Source organism: Schistocerca piceifrons, chromosome 1 (genome assembly GCF_021461385.2).
Source record: "Schistocerca piceifrons isolate TAMUIC-IGC-003096 chromosome 1, iqSchPice1.1, whole genome shotgun sequence".
Lineage (NCBI taxonomy): Eukaryota > Metazoa > Arthropoda > Insecta > Orthoptera > Acrididae > Schistocerca > Schistocerca piceifrons.
In genome coordinates, this window is record NC_060138.1 from 163,923,128 (window position 1) to 163,946,907 (window position 23,780).

The following is a 23,780-nucleotide window of genomic DNA, read 5'->3' on the forward strand; positions in this document are numbered from 1 at the left end:
GCCAGAAATTTCCAGATTTTCTAGCAGACTGCAGACAATCAAACGAGGTTTCACCTCCCAATACCCCCAGATCTACTCAGCTGATCTCTTTTGGTCACTGTTTCAAGAATGATTCTACTGTATAACATGTGCCACCAAAAATGCCTCAGTTCTTATCAGACTAACCCCAAGCTTAGTTCACTATCAGCAAATCGGAGTTCACTATTCACAACTCAGCAGCAAAGGATTGGGCATTACTGTGTCATATAGGTGAAATGCTGCTAGGCTCAGTGATATTATCCTATCTCCACACCCTTTCAACAAATATGAGGAAACCAAATACGCACTATTTCGAAGACTACGCAAACGACATCAGCAGCAAATTCATCTGGCTATTTACTTGGAACAAGTAAACAGATTGACACACACACAGCTGTGCTGCCATCTACAAACTTTAATGGATCGGACGTTAATGCCTTATATTTCACTATGGGCTGTATGGACAAGCAAATTGGCTCAAGAAAGTTAAACATTGGTAACATGTAACGAAGGACTTCCACAAGAGGTTCAGTTACAGTTAGCAGATCATGTCTGCGCATTGCAAGATGGATGCCCTCACTCCCCAGCAGCTATCAACAGTACATGCAGTTGGCAGCCATGTTGCGTGTGGATTTGGCAAGTGGCTATCGAGCAGTACTGACCACATCTTAGACAACATCCTGATGCACCATGCAAAGGGCGGTGACAGCCATCATGTCCTCATTTTCAGCAGGCAGTAACCAAAGAGTACCAGGCATTCTCAAAGACGCCTGACACTGCTGCTATAGGCAGTTGTGCCCAAGCGATAAACCAGCTGACAACGACAGACCACTGGGTGCCGAGATTGCATGTTGATGCTGGTTCCACGCTAGCAGTGACAATGCCAGACACAAGTGCTCTCTTCCTTGTGATCACCCAAACTGCGCCTGTGATTTTCACTATGCTTCTGTTGTTGCAACGTTAAAGTAAAAAAAATACTCAACGAGATGAATCAAACCAGTTCATTTCCCTGATCTGCAAGCACAACGACTGGTCCTTTATGTGTGAGTGTCATATTAACCAGCATTTTTATTTTTTTTTTTTTTGGCGGACTCTCGGTCTGAGATCAGCACGGTTCAGAATATCGTTTTCCTTCATTAACCCATAAAATAAAAAATGCAATAACCTAGAAATAAATAATTTAATTTAATCGATCCTCAATTGGGAGAAATGGCATATGTCACTCTCTTTTTACATTTTCTTTTATTTTTTGTGCCAGACAACAAAACAATCAATATGGAGTCCCACATTGCACACAGAACACTGTTTTCTCACATTTTTCTTGCAAATTGCACATTTTATTTGTTTCCCAATGTTGTGCATTCAATCATATGTCCGTTTCCATAAGTCCCGAGTTCAATTGGAACATGTGAAAGGTAGATTTTGGGTATGATGGACGTCCTGCCCTTTTTGGATCAGAAGCAGCAGATGATTGAACAAAATATTCCCTTGTCACCATCATCCGGATTTGAAGCAGTGGAATATTTTCATTCGAGAGGCAGTAGATGATGTGCTCGCTGATCAACGCTACATCTAATATATTGGTGAACAATGGGAGGTACCATTTCTTCCCTCGAATTCTCACACGAGATTTCTGCAGATTCCAGTGCAGTTTGTCCACACCTCCAATATGATTGTTACATTCTGAAATCATTCTTTGCTGTGGAACTTGCACTTCTTTGTTCTCAGCTTTGCTCCATCTCTTTACTTGGCTTACTGGATGCACTGTCTCAAGGTTTGACAAGAGCATTACACAATTGTTATCCTTCCACACTACTGCCATTATCTCTGTATTCTTCTCAAATCTGTAGTTATAGGTTCCCCTTAGTTTCTTCTTCATGCTGTTCTCAGATTCTATTGGGCAGTTATTCACTTGGTTCATGGGGGCAATTCCAGTTGCCCTTACTCTCATTTCTGAGAGCTCTTTCATCAAACGAAAGCTCGTGAAAAAGTTACCAAAATGGATTTTGGGAAGTTCAGGAGTCCGCAGAAAAGAAATCATATTCAACACAACTGATCCGCCAAGTCCCAGAACTGAAACATCACTTTTATCCTTCGATTTTCCTTCATAGACTGACATGTGGTAACAGAAACTGCATTGAGAACAGCACATGGCCCACTGTTTGAATCCAAATGTCACTGGTTTCCTGTGAATGAACTGTTTTAGGTGATAGTATCCATAATATCGTACCACTTGCTCATCAGTGCTCAGGCTGCCGGGAAAAGCTTGAAATATCATGAAGTTATTGTTCAGTAAATCCCTTTCGTCAGGTAGGATTCTGTTCAGACATGTGTTATCACTGAAACGAAGGGGCGCTTTATTTCCACATATCTGTTGCGACTCACACACTGTCGTACACACATTATATCAAAGTCCTCAATAGATTTTCCTGTGGAAGAGCATGGTATCCAGTGAAGAGTAATATACCCATGAACTTTTTATGCATTCATTGCATAACTTATAGCTGTAATTGTTGTTCTGTGTAGCATATTGGACACTTTCACCTGATAATCAATACCTGTTCATAAAAAAATTCTTCAAAGGACTCAACAGCAGATTTTCCTTTTAGTTCTGCTACCAAATTCGATTTTCTCTGTTCAGTTGCTGCTGTATCAGGACAGGTTTTAGAGTAAGTTGCATATTCTGTTGTCCAATTGAAAGTGATATTAACTTTCACTTTCTCCTTTCATTAGCTTACATGTTCCTCATTTTCCTTTTCTCCACTGGCATGCCGGGATGGTTCCTTTGAAAGGGCACGGCCGATTTCCTTCCCCATCCTTCCCTCACCCGAGCTTGCGCTCCGTCTCTAATGACCTCGTTGTCGATGGGACGTTAAACACAAATATCCTCCTCCTCTCCACTGGCATGAATTTGCAAGGAACCTGGAACATCAGATGGAACAGCATTTATATATTTTCGTCGACATTTCCCCACTCAGACATCTCATTTACACGATCTGGAGGGAGCTCGACAATGTCAGTGGTCTCATTCACATCATCATCATCACCAAAAGAAGCTATGAACTTCGGGTCATTTACAATTTCTTCAGTTTCCTTCATAGTAAGTGCCTGATAGTGACTCATTGTGCCTGAGCTGCAAATAAAAGCAAAATAAAGTTTTACATGGAGACTAGCATGAGCCCCAAAGGGGAATCGAAGCTCAGACAGGTGTCATGCAGAAATGAAATAGGTCTTTGAAATAAATGCTTGATAAACATCTTCTCAAACCATTACAGAACATGCCTGTACACAGAAATTGGAAGTTATTTACATAATAATATAACTTCCACTGTTTTGAAAATATGAAACTATTGTAATGCTGAAAAACGTAGCTTCTTCACAGCAATGAAAGTGTACAATTCAATCGTTTAACAACAACTGACGAAACTTCAATGCAAGAGCTCGACAAAGGTCTGGGCAACAATGGGAAACGGTAGCATTCGCTGCCAGCATTATTAGAATTGCAAAATTTCCGTTACAAAGACAAATCCCCAAATGGGGATCATGGCACTTAATTGGTTAATTATGCTACAAATATTACACCTCACCTCAAGCCAGCGAATTATGATTATTAGATCACACAGCTTTATTTTTCACAACGTTGACCTCGGCAATGGCCAGACTTCCACATGAAATTTCATACAAGCTGATATGAATGAACCCTTGATAGCAGGAAGTGTCCTGCACCACTTCCATTTGTGTCCAGATTTATGAGAGGGTCTGCTCTGTTGGTACGATTGTGAGACCTTTGACACAAGCTGCTTCACAACATACAGGCACCTCCAAAACCATGTGTATAAACTTCAGCAGTTATGTTCCACATTCGAAGACCAACTAGTGGCAACCAATAAGTGACACCGGTAAAGAACGTCTCATGTTGCAAAAGGAAAATTCCTCATTACAGAAGTTACTGTGTGAGCAATGCAACTAGCTGGCACAGCTTTAGTCATTAAAACCTGCTCCTATCGCTTTCATTGAGCGCCTTCTGTAACAATACTTCACCTTCTCGGATATCTGGAGTAAAGTGGAGGACCTACAAATCAGAGTATGGAATTTCATTAACAGTGCTGGGGATCACAACAAGTACAGATACTTCGACGAGTTACTGATGCAGACATTGCTGGCTTTGAACTCAGTGAACAATAAAGACCACATGCACGTGTGCCACTGCGAAAGAGAAGCTGTGGACACCATTCAGCAATGCATCAGTCAGTTGGAATCTTCGTGGACGTAGGCGCCTACCCACCACAGCTGCCTTCCTTCTGCACCTACAAAGCATGTACAGGTTGGTGACAGTGCAACTAGTGACAGTGTTTTCTAGCCCCTGACCCATTGTGGCATTAGGGTTATACAGGTTTGAAACTACAGAGGGACCACCCTTCTATTACAAGGTGCGACACATTTCCATTGATAACTTACATAGTTTCAAATGTATGGAGACTATAAGGCTCTCAATGCTCAGATTATTCTTGATCAATATCCTGTACCAAATATCCAAGACTTTTCATATTCTTGGTCCAGTGCTTTGGTCTTCAGCATTACTGAGTGCTGGAAGGCTTACTAGCAACTACCAATGACAACTGAGGACGTTCCTAAAATTGCTATTATTACACTCTTTGGGTTATCTGAATTTTCTTACATGCCATTCATATGAAAAATGCAACACAAATGTGGCCGAGATTCATAGGTTCTGCTCTGCATAAGATCTCATTTTATTTTCCGTACCTGGACAATGCTCATTTTTTCTTCTTCAGCACAAGTGCCTGAAGAATACCTCCAACTAGTTTTTTATACCCTTGAACAGTTAGGCATAGTAGTGAATGCCAAAAAATGTCGGTTCAGATAAAATAATGTAACAATTTTGGGCCATTCTGCATCGTTAGAGAGGACTAGCCCGAAGGAGGATAAAACAGAATTCAGCTAATACTTAAGCCCACAATTATGGAGCACATAGGAGATTCCTAGGCATGATTAACTTCTATTGACGCCGTGTTCCACAGGCCATGGAGATCCAAGCTCATCTAACCAACGTCCTGTCTGGGAAGAATACAAAAGAGAATCGAGGTATATTGTGGTGAGAGGAAATGTTACAAGCGCCGGCCGTAGTGGCCGTGCGGTTCTAGGCGCTACAGTCTGGAACCGCTGGACCGCTACGGTCGCAGGTTCGAATCCTGCCTCGGGCATGATTGTGTGTGATGTCCGTAGGTTAATTAGGTTTAAGTAGTTCTAAGTTCTAGGGGACTGATGACCACAGCAGTTAAGCCCCATAGTGCTCAGAGCCATTTGAACCATTTTTGTTACAAGCTTTTGATTTGATCATACGATCATTACAGAGCACTCTGACATTGGCTCACACTTCGCCTATGGACTGTCTGTCTATCACAGCAGATACTAGCGATACTGCAAATGGCACAGTTTTATAACAAACAGCGGATGGTATCCAGAAACCACTACATTTTTCCCGAAAATTAAAAGGGCCCAACCATTATGGTCAACATATAACCACAAATTAGTAGCTCTATATGAGGCAGTAAAATACCTTAAGGAAGATATCAAAGGCCAGTCCCTTACACTTTTCACTGATCACTGCCACTTGTCCAAGCTATCTGTAATCCTAGATAGAATGAGTCCCTCTGTTGCTTTAGATATGTAGTTTTTATGTAGGCTTTACTGCAAAGTTTTCAACTGACATCCAGCAAATGAAAATGAGATGGGGGGAGGGGGTGTGATGGCGGATTACATGTTCTGCATCCACGCTCTAAGGACACTAATTGATTTCAGTAACTCGGCTGCAGGTCAAGGACAAGTCAAATAGTTACAGCACCTCTTTTGTGACCCCAATATGAGCTTGCTGTTGCAATACATTAGGATACCTGACTTGTGTCTCCCCATGGTACCATACATCACAGGTCAGGCTATGCCCCTTGGTCCCAGTGCCATTCAGTCAAACAATCTTTGACAGTTTGTACACTCTGTTACACTGAGCGCTTCGCCCATAACAAGGCTTGTTCTGGAGCTGTTTGTATTGCCAGGGGTGAAGGTGGATTGAGGAGATGGTCAGGCATTTGTCTCCCTCGCCAGCACAGCAAAGCCGACTGCCACGCTTTCCCATCACAAGGTATCTTCACAATACCTAAAGGCTGTTTCTAACATGTGCACCTTGAATTAGTCAGACTTTTGCCAGACTCCCATGGCTTCAGAATCATTGTATCAGCAATCAACTGCACAACATATTGGGTTCAGCCCATTCCCCTACAAGATATAAAAGCAGAATCTATGGCATGGTCGTCCATTAACATATGGATATCTCGTTTTGGGTGTCCGTTGTCTATTACAACTGACCAAGGGTGGTAATTCGAATCACTTCCCTTTGCCAAGTTGTGCAAATTGTGTTGAGTTCAATTCCTTTATACAATCGCTTATCACCATCAAAGCAGTGGGTTTACTAAAAGGTCGCACAGAACCCTGAAAGCCACATTGATATAGCAGGACACACAACAAAAGTATGTGCGTGGTTTAAGGAGCACCAGGATGCGTTTACCGTACTCCCATGGCCATCAAACGCCCAAGATTTAAACCCAGTCGATAATCTGTGGGACCACCTTGGTTGGGCTATTTGCTTCATGGATCCTCAGCAGAGAAACCTGCTATAGCTGGCCACACCACTGAAGTCAACTTGGCTCACAGCCCTGTCTGTACCTTCCCACTGACTCTCTTCCTACTCATCTCGCACTCGCACTGTAAAGGGTGCTTATTTAGCGTCTTGAAAGTTGGTCACATTAATGTGACTGGAAAATGTAAAATTTACCATATGGGCTTCAGTATTCTGTTACTACAGTACTGTAAAATACAAAAACACTGTAACATACTATACTATGAGTAATGTACTACAAACTACTATAATATGTGAAAACAGTCAATATAAACAAGGTAATTGTTTGACTTTTCACTCTTTTATTTGTTCAAAACTCCTGCTGGGGTCATTTCAGAAAACACACCTACTTGTTTCGCACTTTTAATTTTGTGATTTCACACTTTTAATTTTGTGGTTTTCATTTGTTTGATCTATTTTCTTTTGTATGATCACTTTATCTTCTGTAGCACCAAAGTAAAGTTTGAAGTAGTTAACAATGTCTTTAGAGTCTGCGCCAATTTTTGCTTAATTTTAGGAATAGATGGAATCAGTGTTAATGTTTACCCTCTTTCTCATTAACTACTTTATTACTACTAATTATTATTCTCCTAATGCAGCGAGTCTTTGTTTCTTTGATGAGTTTAAAATGTTATTTAATTTTTGTTTTGTAAAAGATATTTTATATGTGTACCTTTTATTTAGTGGTAAGTGTCTCACCACAATTCGTTTCTACTCAGCCTTCCAGATTTGATATAGTCTATCTCTTAACCTATTCTTTTGTGTATGAAACAAGTAGTTGTATAACAAAAATTAACTAAGTCATCAAAATTGTCCCATTTGGCACAAGAACCACAGTTTCATACACTGAATAACAGTTTTTTTATTTAAGCATATTATTTATTAAGAATTGTGGTTTGTATTCTCCTCTCTTTTCCCTTTCAGTAATTAGTTAGTTAGTCAATACTGCCTGAAAGGTCATGTGTAGTTAGTTAATTAATTAGAAATATAGAGGAGTACAAAGTAAATGTTTTGTTAGAAGGAAGAACGATTAGGGTTTGACATCTTGTTGACATTGAGCTCATCAGTGGCAGGGCACAAGCTCAGAATGTTTGAAGGACTGGAAGGAAACTGGCTTTGCCCTTTCAAAGAAACCATTCCCAAATTTGAAGGAGTGGCTTTGGGAAATCACAGAAAACCTAAATGTGGATGGCCAGATGCAGATTTGAGCTCATGTCATCCCAAATCCAAGTCCAGTGCACTAACGTTTGCAACACCACACTTGTTAGTATTGATGGAGAAATAAAGTAAGAACAAATTCTATCACAACGTCACTCTGAATTTTAATGTGTAACAGATGTTAGTAATGGCTAAATGAGAGGGAGTCGCAAGGGCTCACCCATGGTAACAAATATGCAAACACCTGTGCAGAGAACTCAGCTTGTGGATGAGATTAGGACCTAACTGGCAGGTGGTGACGAGTGCAGATCAGCATGCAGGAAACACCCTGTAGTTGTAGTAGACACCAAATATAAGTGGTCAATTTGAAATTTAGACAGCTTTCAAGTAGTATAACCATTGGTAACCTGGTCCACTTCGACTGACCTGTAACTCTCATAATGTCACATTGGCAGCCATTGACATCAATCACAGAACAGTACATGAAGGTTGCCTACATGGGGGGCAATGATGCCACAATTCAAGATGGTGGAACAGAGATGTTGGTAGCAGGAAATTAAAAAAGAAGAAAACAAGAGGCAGTGGTGGGAAATTCCAAAATGAAAAGTAGCAAGATTAGCTTAATTGTCCTAAGTTTAATATGGTATTTCACAATATGGCCAATCACAAACCAATATTTTACTTACAATTAAAACGAAACAGCCAGTCAGTATAGATCTGACATCTTGGACATTTTCCAAAGTCCTGAATTGTGAAAATTAGTACTATGTTCAAAAGTCACTGAACAGCCTGTATTGTTAATCAAAACTATGTAATGGGTGTAACATACAGTATTTCCACATTTGCATTATTTACCACAAATATGTGTAAACTTGTACACACTCTAAAACACACACACACACACACACACACACACACACATTTTCATTCATTCATTCACAAATTATTTTTCCATACTTCACTAAAAATCTTTATGCCAAATATTGTATCTAAAATTATGCATGGTCATCAAGTTTCATCTCTCTCTTTCTCTCTCTCTCACACACACACACACACCAAAACAGCAGTGATTACTTTAAGTTATCAAATTATAAATGCTCACTTTTGGTTCCATGTATGAGATCTGCACATTGGCTTAAGTGGAAACTGATATTAACATGTACGTGTGCACATACTTTGATCCTTAGAACACTTTGGGACTCTCAGAATGTCATATCCATGTCTAAAATGTCAGTGTCACATTATTGTTCTAGAGAGTGCCAAAATATGACTGTTACTTGTGTCTTAAACACATGTTACCCTCCTTGCATTTCATAATTCATACAGTGATGTTCACTAATTCTGTTTGGTGAGGATCACTGAGACCCTTGATGATAATTGATAATTCTGGAAAAGTCATGTGAGCAAGACAATGCATATCAGTAGTGATGGCAGCCTGAATTTCTCACACTTCTTAATTTGTTGATTTCTATTGAAGCCAAAATGGTCTGGATATTTTATAAAGCTATCTCATGTAGATGTAATCCTATCCTGAGCTGCCTAGTTGATTGGAAATTTCTGTTCTTTAGATGCATCACAAGAACAAATATTCTTAGAAATGTGTCTTCTAAAAATTAATACATGGAAGTGAAACACCTACAAGTTTTGAGAAACACATTATGTAGGAATCTTCAATACTTGCAGACTGACTGCAACTGGCGAAGTGAAAGAGACTGGATCAATCAGCTTGAACAAGAGAGCATGTTGTGAGCTCAATGTCAGTTAGCACACATCTGTGTTAATTCAGCATAGTGTACCAGCTGCAACAGCTGGAGTGTGTTAGAGGTTGAAGAAAGGAACTTTCAGAAGAAATAAAATAAGAAAAGTGAATGTATTATGTGTTTTTTATCTTCACACAATAAACCAGTTGCATATACGTTTGGTTTTACTGATCAATTATTTTGAAACAATAAATCACATACAGATCATTAAGTTTTCTTTAAATATAATCTGTCTTTTGAAATTAGGTTTTCACATTAGTTTATCAGTGCAGCTCCTCCTTATCTACATCAGAATGTCAGTATTTTATGTCTCATCTTTCATTCACATTGAATAGTTTTACCAAACAAGCTTTTATTCATAAGTTTCAAAAAATTCTTCTCAAAATCACTGGTTGCACTTATCAGGTTTTCTGCATTAATCTCAATGTACAGTTTTGTCCAGAGACCTTGACTAAATGATAAAAATCTACAAATATGTTTAATACCGGTTTATGAGTGAAACAGTGTTTTAGAGTTCTGTGAATAACATTTTTGTCTCATACAAAGTAGAAATTAGATCCTTAGGTTTTTTTACTTTCGGATGGTGGTGCCATTTGTAGAGGACATAAGGGAAAAGCAGAATGAAAATTGTGAATGCTTTAGTAGTAGGACAGGGTGAGTTCTGGTCCAGATCGTTGATGTCAGCACATTCCTACGTCAGTGTTCAAGGAACTGGTGATGTCTGCAGATTCTGATGTCAGCATTCAAAGAACTGCTCTTCTGGAGCTGCCACAATATTGCTTGTTATAATCAAGGTAACTGATCTTCCTGCTACTTCCTTTCCCCCCATTTCTATCTGGACCTTTGTCATCATGCTTTCAGCCAATGGCCGAGGGGCTGCACCACTCTCAGACAATTTGTTCTCCATTTTAGATCTGTGCTCTGTTGTAAGAGGACCATAATTAATTTGAAGACTTAATAGAATAATCTGTAAATTTGCAGATTGGCTGGAAAATTGGTAGGAAATTAGTAGGACAGGTAGAATGTAAGGGAAGGGGAATATGTAGATGTACCTGCCAAAAAACTGAATAATTTGTGCTGATTTGTCTTTGGCTACTGGAAATTCATGTGTATGTGCATCAATTCTTGTAGAAAAGGACGTTTGTAATGTAGGTACAACCACATGTAAATACACTCTGAGACAAAAAAAGACACACTGTGAAGGAATTATCTGAATGGGACAAAAGTAGATATGAGATACATGTATAGACAAAAGAATGATTAAATTTAAAAAAAAATTGAATAATTTTTTTCAAGGGAAGTAGCTTCGCATATTCAGCAAGGCAATAACAGCTTGGTCATCCTCTGGCCCATATACAAGTAGTTATTCGGCTTGGCATTGATTGATTGTGTTGTTGGATGTGCTCCTCAGGGATAAAGTGCAATATCCTGTCCATTTGGTATGTTAGATAGTAAAAATCCTGAGCTGGTAGAAGGGATGTGCCCACACTGCTCCGAACATTCTCAATCAGGGAGAAACCTGCCGAGGTAGGGTTTGGTAAGCATGAAGATAAGTAGCAGAAATTCTTGCCATGTGCAGGCGGGCATTATCTTGATGCAATGTAAGCCCAGGATGGCTTGCTATGGACAGCAACAAAATCAGGCATAGAATATCGCTGGCTTAGCACTGTGCTGTAAGGGTGTTGCAAATTACAACCAGAGAGGTCTTGCATTATGAGCAGGGCTCCTACCATCTTGGGATTTTGATACTCTAACGTTCCAATTGGACAAAATTTGGCACAATATCCTTCAGTAGCACACCCAACAACTATTTCAATCAAATTCCATGCTGAATAATTGCTTACATAAGAGCCAGTGGAGGACCAACACTTTCTTTCTTCTGGTTATTGGGCCATATGGCAGACGACCGCCAGATATGTGATCCACTTCTGTCTTGGGTACCTCCAGACACATCGTCACTTCTCATTGGGGCTCAGTTCGAAGCAGGACTGATCGCTGAAGGCAATTCTACTCGTCAATGAGATTCCAGACAAAATACACGGTTGGAGAAACCCCAGATATCGGTGGAATACCAACCTGCCTGTCGCCCACCACATAGCTGGACAACCAGGTCGGATAATCTTGGCATGCCATCCTGGGCTTACATTTCAGCAAGATAATGCCCACTCACAAACGCCGAGAGTTTCTACTGCTTGTATTCATTCTTGCCAAACCCTACCTTGCCAGCAAGATCGCCAGATCTCTCCAATGGAGAATGTTTGGAGCATTGTGGGCAGGGCTCTCCAACCACCTCAGGATTTTTGTGATCTAATGAGCTAATTGGACAAAATTTGGCACACTATCGCTCAGGAGCACATCCAACAACTCTGTCAATCAATGCCAACCTGAATAATTGCTTGCATTAGGGAAGAGAAGGCCAATGTGTTATTGATTTGGTCAATTTGTTAAGATCTTTCTCTTGAAGAAGTCACCCAGTTTTTTGAAATGTGATCATTTCTTTGTTTATATGTGTACATCATATTCACCAATTTTCATCCCAATCGGATAATTCCCTTATGGGCCTTTTTTTTGTCTTACAATATACTTATTTGACTGCACGACTGATTAACTGAACACTGGGCTTCCACAGTATTTATATGTCGGATCTAGGTGCTGTAATGCAGCAATGGGAAACAGGTGGCCTAGCACCAGCAGATGGGGAGGTAGAGAAAACAACATACACACACACACACACACACACACACACACACACACACACACACAAGCAAACACACACATACACATACAATATATACATACACACAGGAAAACAACATACACACACACACACACACACAAGCAAACACACACATACACATACAATATATACATACACACATAGTGTGCAGTTGTGTACATATTAAACGCCTACCGGAGTGGTCGAGCAGTTCTAGGCGCTACAGTCTGGAGCTGCGTGACCGCTACGGTCGCAGGTTCGAATCCTGCCTCGGGCATGGACGTCTGTGTTGTCCTTAGGTTAGTTAGGTTTAAGTAGTTCTAAGTTCTAGGGAACTGATGACCTCAGCACTTAAGACCCATAGTGCTCAGAGCCATTTGAACCATTTTGAACATATTACACACAATACATGTCCACATGTAGTATACAATCACTCACACATATGCTACTTCACATACATTCACACACACATCCACTACTACACAGAAATATGCAGTGTCAGTGCACTCAATCACTCAGATGAATAGTGATAATGGGAGAATAATGATCACATCCACACAGATGAATTACTTGTTGTCATGATGCAACAGCTTAACTATCAGCTGCAGTGCAGTATGTACCTCAAGACAACACAACTGAAAGATAGATGACGAACTGTATGTGGAGCACCACAAACAAACTAGAGCAGATATTTCTAATAATCTTTCATCGTGAGAATCTGTAAGGTCTCATGATGCACACATACAATGCGCCTTCGAGTGGTACCTGCTTCCATATAGTATGCGTATGTTTCAGATCTGAGCCCCAAAACCTCTACAATCTGCCGCATCTCATCTTTCCTCAGGTTGTTAACATTCTTATACTGAGATGTTATCACTAGAGGGTTATAGGCCACATATCCAGATGTGTTGAAAGTGATGGGTTTGAACCTAATTACTTTGTATGGATTACATCCACTCACACAGTAGATGAAACTGACCATATCTATAGTAAGTAACTTTGGATTAGTGAAGTGTGGATTTGCAAACTCATAATGGAATTGTCATGTGTGGAGCTTAGAAAGGTTCAGGATACACATGCTGATATACAGGATGTTTCCATAAGAGTGTGCAAAAATTTAACAGGACATAGAGGATGCTCATTTGAGGTAAGGAACCAGAGGTCAGAGGAGCCAGCTTAAGGAGATAATAGGAATAAAATCACGTTACTGTGTACTTTTTTATTTACGTTAGTTACAGTTAACTGCATATACCATCACTAACATGATAAACTTTCCATTTATGCTGTATCTTAGAAAATATGCTGAAACTGATGTGAATCAACCTCAATTGGCGAGCAAGATTCTCACAAACCCTGATAAATATCCCTACTGTGTTTGGAATCACATCATATGTAACTACAATTCTGGCAACTAATTCCAGCTTCATATCCATTGGGGTCTCATACACAAGTGACTTTTGATATACCCATAGGAAATAATCAGAGCGATTCAGGCCAGGTGACCTCACAGACCATGGAATAGGACCTTCCCTTCCAATCCAGCGACCAGGAAATACAGAACTGAGATGGTTGCAGACATCCACACTGAAGTGGAGTGGTGCACAGTCATGTTGTATCCACATGCTCTCACGAGCAGCTAAGGGTACATTCTGGAGAAACTCAGGTAGAATTCTTTCCACAACCTCAGGTACAGGTGGTCATTCAGATGGCCAGATAGAAGATAAGGCTCGTTCTCCTTGTTTCCTTGCAGGAAATAAAGAATGTACATGTAAGTAAACAGCACATTATATGCAAACTTGTACACATGTTAGTTGTAAATAAGCTGAAAACAGTAATATTGGACATAGTTGTAGCCAAGTTTACTTCCATATCTCTTTAAGGTGGCTTCACTGAATCCAGGTTACCTACCTCAAATTGTTCAGTGGATCATCCCCAAGTCCTCTTAAATTTTTGCACTCTCTTACGGAAACACCCTGTAGACAGCCCTTGTCAACTGTACTGAAACCTTAGCCATCTCCACAACGATTCTTTCATTGAAGATGACGACCCTCTTAAAATTTGTTTTGGGGATGAATCTCTTGCTCCATGACGGCACTCCCAATGGTAAACTAAATTTCAAGGTGTTTTTTAACATTTTCCATTGCTTTGCCTAAAAGAGAATTATTCATGAATTTATAAAACTCCTTTTCAGAATCACACATTGCAAAAGCTCTCTTTCTGGTATTAACATCAAACTTCATCCAGGAATGCTACTTGAAACATATGCAACGAGTGATTCTAATAAGTTGCATCCCTCAGCTGAGACATGGCTGGAGATTTCCATTGTGCAGGATGTATCTCTTCTTACTCTCCAGCATTGTCACGAGCTTCAGGATATAACAACTGCACGGGACTGGGTGCCCCAGACACTGTGGCAAGTCACAGCATGTGTCATGCAAATTAGTAGGATATGCCATGTCTGCCTACAAGACACGTCCTTCACCGGAATTCACAGTCACATGTTTTTCTTTTTCTCCAAGCTAACGATTTTCTCTTTGGACAGCCAATGGAACGCTCCAAATGCAAAGATTACTGCATGGCTTCCCTGTAGCGGTTGTTTTCATCCAAGTAAAGGATGCAACTCAAATCGTCAAATGGCCTGTACTCCTTCTCGCATGTTCGTATGTTAGTCGCCTTGATCTAACTGTGCACACCCCGGCTAAGTCCCCTGTGAATCCTGCATTCGAAAAGAGCAAGTTGTCAATATCAGTCAACTGTTCAATGGGGTAGACACGTGCCTTTCTCAATACCGTTTTCTGGTGAATGTGGTTATTTCGGGCAATATGTTTTTGTTAAGTCTCTACTTTGAATCCAGGTATTTGTAAAGAAAGACGCTCTTATTCGTTACAAGCTGAAACTTTGCATCATCAGGATATGTAGGTCCAGTGACATGCATATCCTCCTGACGCATTGTCTTAGCAAATTTCTGAGGAGGCGCTTGCATGAAACATAAAGAATCGAGAAACTGGAGCCATATTTTTGGTGTGATTCGCTTGTAAAATGAAACACAGTTTTCTAAAATGTCAAGTATGAGACTGATCTTACCATCTTTCAAGCCGAAGTCAGTCAAGTGGTCAACAAGTACGGGAGCGTCATACCCACTTAGATTATGGGAGGGGATATGTATGTGTCATGGTAGTTACTCAGTTGGGAGGAAAGTAAGCAGGTCATGTTTATGAGCCAACCGTAGTGATGCTTCTTCCTCTCAGAAAATAGCAACAAATCTGCGTTTATGGAACGCTGAGTAGCTACTTTGGAGAAACAGAGGGGTCCATCTACTTCGTACTTTACTTGTTTCTGCCCTGCATTCCCTTCATCATCTTCTTGTTATCGCTTGCATTTATCTATCTTTGGCTGTAAATGTGTATTGAAGAACCAGAACTCTGGCTCTCAAACATTGGTATGTCCTGTAGTTTCACTGGGTATGAGGTGCCATTAAAGTTAAAACGCCCACAGACATTAGATTCAAGTTCCATGTATTGATAATACCACACATTGTATGCCCCATTCAGTGATGGTGGTGTGAGAGGCTATGGGTTAACCTTTGCAACACTTCACAGGAGCAACTAAGCACTCAACGTCAGTGTATACAATGATGGGGCAGCACTCTTCATGATGGGCATTCTTAAACTTTAAGTTGGTAGAAATTTCCACACATACCGGTTCCTGGCTCGAGAAATCGGTCAGATGCCTTTCAAGATACTTGCTCTTAGTAAAAGAGTTGAGGCATCTGTGGCAAAAATATCTTGTACTTTTTTTTTACTCACAGGGGAAGCTCCCCATCGCACTCCCTCACATCTAATGGTAAAATGGCCCATTGGATAGCACATCTAAAACTGAACACAAATCATGCATGGAAACAGGAAGAGCGTGTACTGACCTACGAAAAAATAAGCAAAATAGAAACAGTTAACGGTCCAAGCTTAAGATTTGCAACATGGAGCGAATTGCAGGAACCACAGCATAGTGGTTCTATGGTGACCGTGTTTGACTGCAAAGTGGGAGATCAAATCTCGCTCATACCCCTTTTTTATGAATTATTCGTCTGCTCGCTGATGCATCTGTTCCTCTTTTGTAGTCTTGACAATTGTCATACTATGCATTGGCTGTAGAACACGAGTAATGTGGTAAGAATATTTCACTGTCGCAAGTAAATGTGATGAATAGTGAGAGGGTTGGGTTGTTTGGGGGAAGAGACCAAACAGCTAGGTCGTCGGTCTCATTGGATTAGGGAAGGACGGGGAAGGAAGTCTGCCGTGCCCTTTCAAAGAAACCTTCCTGGCATTTGCCTGGAACGATTTTTAAGGAAATCACGGAAAACCTAAATCAGGATGGCCGGACGCGGGATTGAACCGATTAGTGAGAGCAGGGGAGATGCTGCATAGACTTCTCAGAGAAATGAAAACAACAAATAAATGGGTGTGAACTGTGTTACAACGAAGGAATTCGAGAGTCAAAACTTCCAAAAGAGAACGCAAGAGTCGTAACATGCGGTACTTTCGTAGAAAAAATAGGAGGTACGTACGCCTGGAGGTGCCTTTCTTACACCTCACTGTCGCAAACGGATGTTACAACACGACAAAGGCACAAATCTGAATACAGCAAACAAACACGTCAATGACGGACAGCCCATAATTTTTTGAAAAAAGAAAATGGATCACGAGAGAGATTTGAACACGGATCTCCCCCTTCACAGTCCAACATCGTAACCACAGAACCACAACGCAATGTTTATTGATACTGGCACGATGTTGTAGAGCTTGGACGGTTCACTGTTTCTCCCTTGCTTCTTTTTTCACAGTTCATTATACCTTCTTCATGTTTTCATCGTTGATCTGCATTCAGTTTTTGACAGGCCGCCACTGGGCTATTATATAACTAAATGTGAGGGGAAGGGGGGGGGGGGGAGTGCGATGGGGATTTTCCCTTGACAGTTGGGAGGAAAGTAGGCTCGACATGTTTTTGATCCAGACATAGTGATGTTTCTCCTCCTCAGAGAATAACAACAAATCTACGTTTGTGGGACGCTTAGTAGCAACTTCTTCCTACACTGTGTGCCCTTCATCATTATCTTGTTCTCGCTTGCTTTCGTCTGCCTCAGGCGGAAAATGTGTATTGAATAATCTGGGTTCTGACTCTCAAACTTTGGCATGTCCCATAGTTTTACCGGGAATGAGATACCATTAAAGTTAAAATGCCCTCAGACATTAGATTATATATATATATATATATATATATATATATATATATATATATATATATATATATATCTGCATGAAAAAAGAGAACAAATCGAAAAAGAAATTATTGTCGGTAGGACTGACTCAGCATTCAGGAAAATCGAAACAACCTTCGGTGACATTAAAAACAAGGGTGATAGTGATAACATTAAGAGTGCAACGGGAATTCCACTGTTAAATGCAGAGGTGAGAGCGGATAGGTGGAAAGAATACATTGAATGCCTCTATCAGGGAGAAGATTTGTCTGATGTGATAGAAGAAGAAACAGGAGTCTATTTAGAAGAGATAGGAGACGCAGAATTAAAATCTGAATTTAAAAGAGCTTTGGAGGAATTAAGATGAATTATGGCAGAGGGTTGGTTGGTTGATTTGGGGCATGGGACCAAACAGCGAGGCCTTCGGATTTGGGAAGGATGGGGAAGTCGGCCGTGCCCTTTCAAAGGAACCATCCTGGCATTTGCCTGAAGTGATTTAGGGAAATTACAGAGGCATATAGGCAGTCATTTTTCCCTCGTTCTGTTTGGGAGTGGAACAGGGAGAGAAGATGCTAGTTGTGGTACGAGGTACCCTCCGCCACGCACCGTATGGTGGATTGCGGTGTATGTATGTAGATGTAGATGTAGAAAACCTAAATCAGGATGGCCAGATGCGGGATTGAACCGTAGTCCTCCCGAATGCGAGTCCAGTGTGCTAACCACTGCGCCACCTCGCTCGGCATTAGGAAAGACGCTTAATAATGGAAGCAAGACTAAAGAAAAATCAAGAAATGTTCATAGGATTTGTCGATCTGGAAAAAGCGTTCGACAATGTAAAATGGTGTAAGATGTTCGGAATTCTGAGAAAAATGGGGAAAAGCTATACGGACAGACGGGTGATATACAATGTACAAGAACCAAAAGGGAATAACAGGAGTGGACAACCAAGAAAGAAGTACTCGGATTACCAAGTGTGTAGCCGACAGGGGTGACCGACCGGGCGGTTCTAGGCGCTTCAGTCCGGAACCGCGCGGCTGCTACGGTCGCAGGTTCGAATCCTGCCTCGGGCGTGGATGTGTGTGATGTTCTTAGGTTAGTTAGGTTTAAGTAGTTCTAAGTTCTAGGGGACTGATGACCTCAGAAGTTAAGTCCCATAGTGCTCAGAGCCATTTGAACTATTTGAACCAAGTGTGTAAGAGAGCGATGCAGCCTTTCGCCCCTACTGTTCAACCTGTACACCGAAGTAGCAATGATGGAAATGAAAGAAAGTTTCAGGAGTGAAATTACAATTCAGCGTGAAAGGATATCAATGATATGATTTCTTGATGACGTTGCTATCCTGAGTGAAAGTGAAGAAGAATTACATGATCTGCTGAACGGAAGAACAGTCTAATGAGTATGTTACATGGACTGAAAGTAAATCAAAGAAAGACAAAGGTAATGAGAAGCAGTAGAAATGAGAACAGCGAGAAACTTAATATCAGGATCGATGGTCACTAAGTAGATGAGGTTAAGGAATTCTGCTACCTGGGCAGTAAAATAACCAGTGACGAACGGACGAAGGAGGACTTCAAAAGCAGACTAGCAATGGCAAAAAGTGCATTCCTGGCCAAGAGAAGTCTTCTAATATCAAATATTGGCCTTGATTTGAGGAAAAATTTCTTTTCAGAGTAATTGTTGCCTGCTGACAATGTTTTTCTGAAATAGTAATTGTTGCTTGGCACAAGCACTTAGTATGACAGCTGGCAGTTGAGTTCAGGACAGACTGTTAAAGTGTGTGAGTATTTGTGGCAGCATTGGTCTGTTGCCCATCTTACTGCCTTTTGGTATAATTATTTGCGTCGAATTCTGATGGTGTTAAGGTTTCACTGTGATTATTAATGTTCGTATGATGACATGCAGGATGTTGCTAAAACAGAGGGTATAATTAAAGTGTTTGAAACGAGTAATGATTTCGGTAATAAATCACTCTGTCTGTGATCGATTAATAACTGTTCTCAATTGGAAATATCATAGTCTGCTTCCTCACATTATCTATCAATTGGAATATATCATTAAAACCATGCACTGGAGAGAAGCAGCAGCCTTGATTGATGTAGCACACCAGGAGGTCATGTTATATGTGAAGTCCGACTACTGGGACAATGTATCCGTCAACACTCTTCCGATCTGATTCCTGGTTGGCAGTGTCAAAGAAGGGGGGAATTTGGAATTTTCAACAGCGCCTCAATTTTTCAGTCAAAAGTATAGACAGTAAACTGTTGCTTTGATTATAATTTTTTGTGAGTGGTATATATGTATAATTACAATGGTGAGTCAAACCGAGAATGGTGATGCAATTAATTAGAGGACACTGTTAAACAGGACAGTGTTGCTGCAGACCTCATTACGAATCAAAATTAATTAATAGAATTCAAATTGTGGCGACAACTGAAAATGATAGTTAAACTCTGAACATAAATATTGAACAGAAGAAACAGGAATACGCACTAATCGTTTTGAGAACATTGTAAGGAATGATACGATATTGCAGCTGTTATGAGAACTGAAGGGAGATAAAAACTGAGAGTACATTTAAAGGAAATGTTGGATAAAAAAAAGGATCGATATTCGTAATGAAGTGCAAGAGTTATTCAAGGATTTGAAAGCTACTAGAGCCAAAGGATGCCAAACATTCTGATTACATTCAGAATAGTAAACAACACAGTGAAGAGAGAGACAAAGAAGTGGTTGAAGTTCATAAAATTTTCTTATCAATACACTTGCCCGCGAAACTTCCTTTTTCACACTCCCGAGTTCGAGTCTCGGTCCGGCACACAGTTTAAATCTGCCAGGAAGCTTCAAAATCTGCGCACACTCCGCTACAAAATGAAATGATTCTGAAAACATCCCCTAGGCTGTGGCTAAGCCATGTCTCCACAATATCCTTTCTTCCAGTAGTGCAGTTTCGCAGGAGAACTTCTGTGAAGTTTGGAAGGTTAGGAGACGAGGTACTGGCAGAAGTAAAATTGTGAGGACGGGTCGTGAGTCGTGCTTGGGTAGCTCAGTTGGCAGCCGGTACAGTAGCTCAGCGTGTTCGGTCAGAGGGGTAGCTGCTCTCTGTAATAAAAAAAACTGAGTTAATCGATCAACAACGGACTTAAAAGGGTGTCTTACGACGTCCGCCCCGAGCAGATGCGACAATAAAAAAAAGAGTTGGTAGAGCACTTGCCCGCGAAAGGCTAAGGTCCCGAGTTCGAGTCTCGGTCCGGCACACAGTTTTAATCTGCCAGGAAGTTTCAAAATCAGCACACACCCCACTGCAGAGTGAAAGTTTCATTTCCCATACACCATTAGCTATTTTGTTGTATCATCATTGTATCATTGTTATTTACGAAAGGACCTGATCCCTTACTACAGAGCACACTGGACTCGCATTCGGGAGGACGACGCTTCAATCACGCGTCCGGCCATCCTGATTTAGGTTTTCCGTGATTTCCGTAAATCGCTTCAGGCAAATGCCGGGATGGTTCCTTTGAAAGGGCACGGCCGACTTCCTTCCCTAATCCGATGAGACCGATGACATCGCTGTCTGGTCTCCTTCCCAAAACAACCCAACCCAACCTTACTACAGAGTACAAACGATTAGACTGATGCACTTGTTCGAAGAGGGGCAGCTGGAATTTATTTGTTATAACAAATTGCAAAAGTCATAGTATGAAGACCGTCACTTAACATCAGGCAACTAATTATTTACAATGCGCAGTTACATCTACATTGCATGCGTCCTTTTCCACAAGAATTGACATGTTTATGCATGAATTTGCAGTATTCAGAAATATATCAGCAAAAGCATTCAATTTTGTGATCAGGTAGTCTGCATTTTGGTCTACCCTTCCAATCTGCCTGTTCTACCATTTTCTTGCCAATTGGACAATTTTACAGCCAATTTGCCAATTTACAGCCTATCCTGACGTCCTCTCACTGTATAGCACAGACCCAGAATGAAGAGCAAATTGCCCAAGAGTAGTGGGACCTCCCAGCGACTGACTAAAACCGTGATTACAACAGACTTGAGCAAAATGGGGGAAGGTGAGGGGAGAGGAGGTCAGTCACCTTAAATATAACAATCACAATTGCCGAAGTGCAGATCCCGGAATGCTGACATGAAACCTGCTGAAATCACCAGTTCCTGGACCGCTGTTTGAAGGAATGCGCAGACATTAGTGATTTGGGCCTGATCTCACCTGCCCGTTTACATATTCTTATGAAATTACTATATTGTGCCACGCCGTTATATTTATCATTCTATGTGATATTGGCCGTAAGATTATCGATTAGCTTCATCGAAAACGATATGCTATGTTACTGCAGCTACGACCGGTTTAGCAGAGTCCAGCACTTCCAAGGTAATTGTAGCCCGCTGACAGTGCTTTTGTGAAGCTTGCCTGGCATGACAGTCTGGCAGTTGAGTTCAGGGCAGGCTGTGTGTATGTGTGTGTGTGTGTGTGTGTGTGTGTGTGTGTGTGTGGAGGCATTGTTCTGTTGGTCACGCTATTGCACTTTAGGTATAATTATCTGCGCCGTATTCTGACAGTGTTAAGGTTTCAGTGTGAAATGATTAATGTCGTATTATCGTGTACAGGATGTTGCTAAAACAGAAGGTATAGTTAAAGTGTTTGAAACGCATAATGACTTCGGTGATAAACCGTACCATCTGGGATTAGCTAATACCTGTTCTCAGTCGAAACTGTCATTGTCCATTTCCTTAAATTACGTGTCAGAGGAAAGATATAATTAACACTGTGGACTGGAGTGAAACAGCAGCATCGATTAATGCAGCATATCAGGAGGTCGTGTTATATATGTTGTACCCTGCAACAATCGTCGTGTCTGGATACTGATTGTCAATGTCAACGTACAGTGGATGAATTTAGAATTTTCAGTGGTGCTTCAATTTTTCAGTCAAAGCTGGACAGGGAAGAGGATCTACATATTGAACTGTTACTTTGATTATAAATTTTTGTGAGCTGTATATATATTTGAGTAACACTGGCGAGCCAAACCAAGAATGGTGATGTCATTAATCAGAGGACACTGTTAATCAGGACAGTGTTGTAATGTATCTCGTTACGAATCAAGATTGATTAATAGAATTCAAATTGGAAAGACAACTGAAAATGAACGTTCAAATTCGAATGTGCACACTGAAAGAAACAGGAATAGACAATAATCGTATTTATAACGTTGGAAGGAATGGTTATGAAATTGCAGTTGTTACGAGAACTGAAAGCAGATAATCAGAAATTGAGAGTAGGTTTGAATGAAATGTTAGTTCAAAAAGTGATCGATATTCGCAATGACTTGCAAGAGATATTTAAAGATCTGGAAAACGAGCCCGACCGAGACTCGAACTCAGGACCTTTGCCTTTCGCGGGCAACTGCTCTACTATCTGAGCTACCGAAGCTCGGTCGGGCAGACTGTTTTAATCCGCCAGGAAGTTTCATATCAGCGCACACTCCGCTGCAGAGTGAAAATCTCATTCTGGAAACATCCCCCAGGCTGTGGCTAAGCCATGTCTCCGCAATATCCTTTCTTTCAGGAGTGCTAGTTCTGCAAGGTTCGCAGGAGACCTTCTGTAAAGTTTGGAAGGTAGGAGACGAGGTACTGGCAGGAGTAAAGCTGTGAGTACCGGGCCTGAGTCGTGCTTCGGTAGCTCAGATGGTAGAGCAGTTGCCCGCGAAAGGCAAAGGTCCTGAGTTCGAGTCTCAGTGGGGCACACAGTTTTAATCTGCCAGGAAGTTTCGATACGGTTTTTGTTGGCAAGAAACCTAAAACCAATAGAAATTTATCGTGTAATGTGCGAAGTGTACGGAAACAAAGTAATGAGTGAATGTTCCGTCCGGAAATTGTGCATTCGGTTTAAAAATGGCCGAACCAACGTTCATGACGAATGGAAGAGTGGACGCCCGAGCATTGTGACTGACGATCTTGTCGCTAAAGTTGATGAAACGATTAGTGAAAACAATCGCTTCACAATAACGGAGCTTTCTCTTTCTTTTCCACGAGTTGCACGGACGTTGTTGTTTGAAATTGTCACTCAAAAGCTAGGCCACCACAAATTTTGTGCACAATGGGTGCCCAAAATGCTTACAGAGCACCATAAAGAACAGAGAATGGGGCAACATTGACATTTCTGGAGG

The 23,780-nt window shown here is 41.0% G+C and overlaps 1 protein-coding gene across 1 annotated transcript; it reads right to left on the reverse strand.

Annotated features, from left to right (window-relative positions):
- Positions 1 to 1,384: 1,384 nt before the first annotated feature.
- On the reverse strand, positions 1,385 to 2,137 carry LOC124795277 (piggyBac transposable element-derived protein 3-like). Its single transcript, XM_047259260.1, has one exon. It carries the CDS (start codon positions 2,135 to 2,137, stop codon positions 1,385 to 1,387), a length of 753 nt encoding a protein of 250 aa, XP_047115216.1.
- Positions 2,138 to 23,780: the final 21,643 nt, after the last annotated feature.

Bases quoted from the DNA above. Each gene is read 5' to 3' on its own strand.
- LOC124795277 (XM_047259260.1), bottom strand. From the start codon at position 2,137: ATGTCAGTCTATGAAGGAAAATCGAAGGATAAAAGTGATGTTTCAGTT.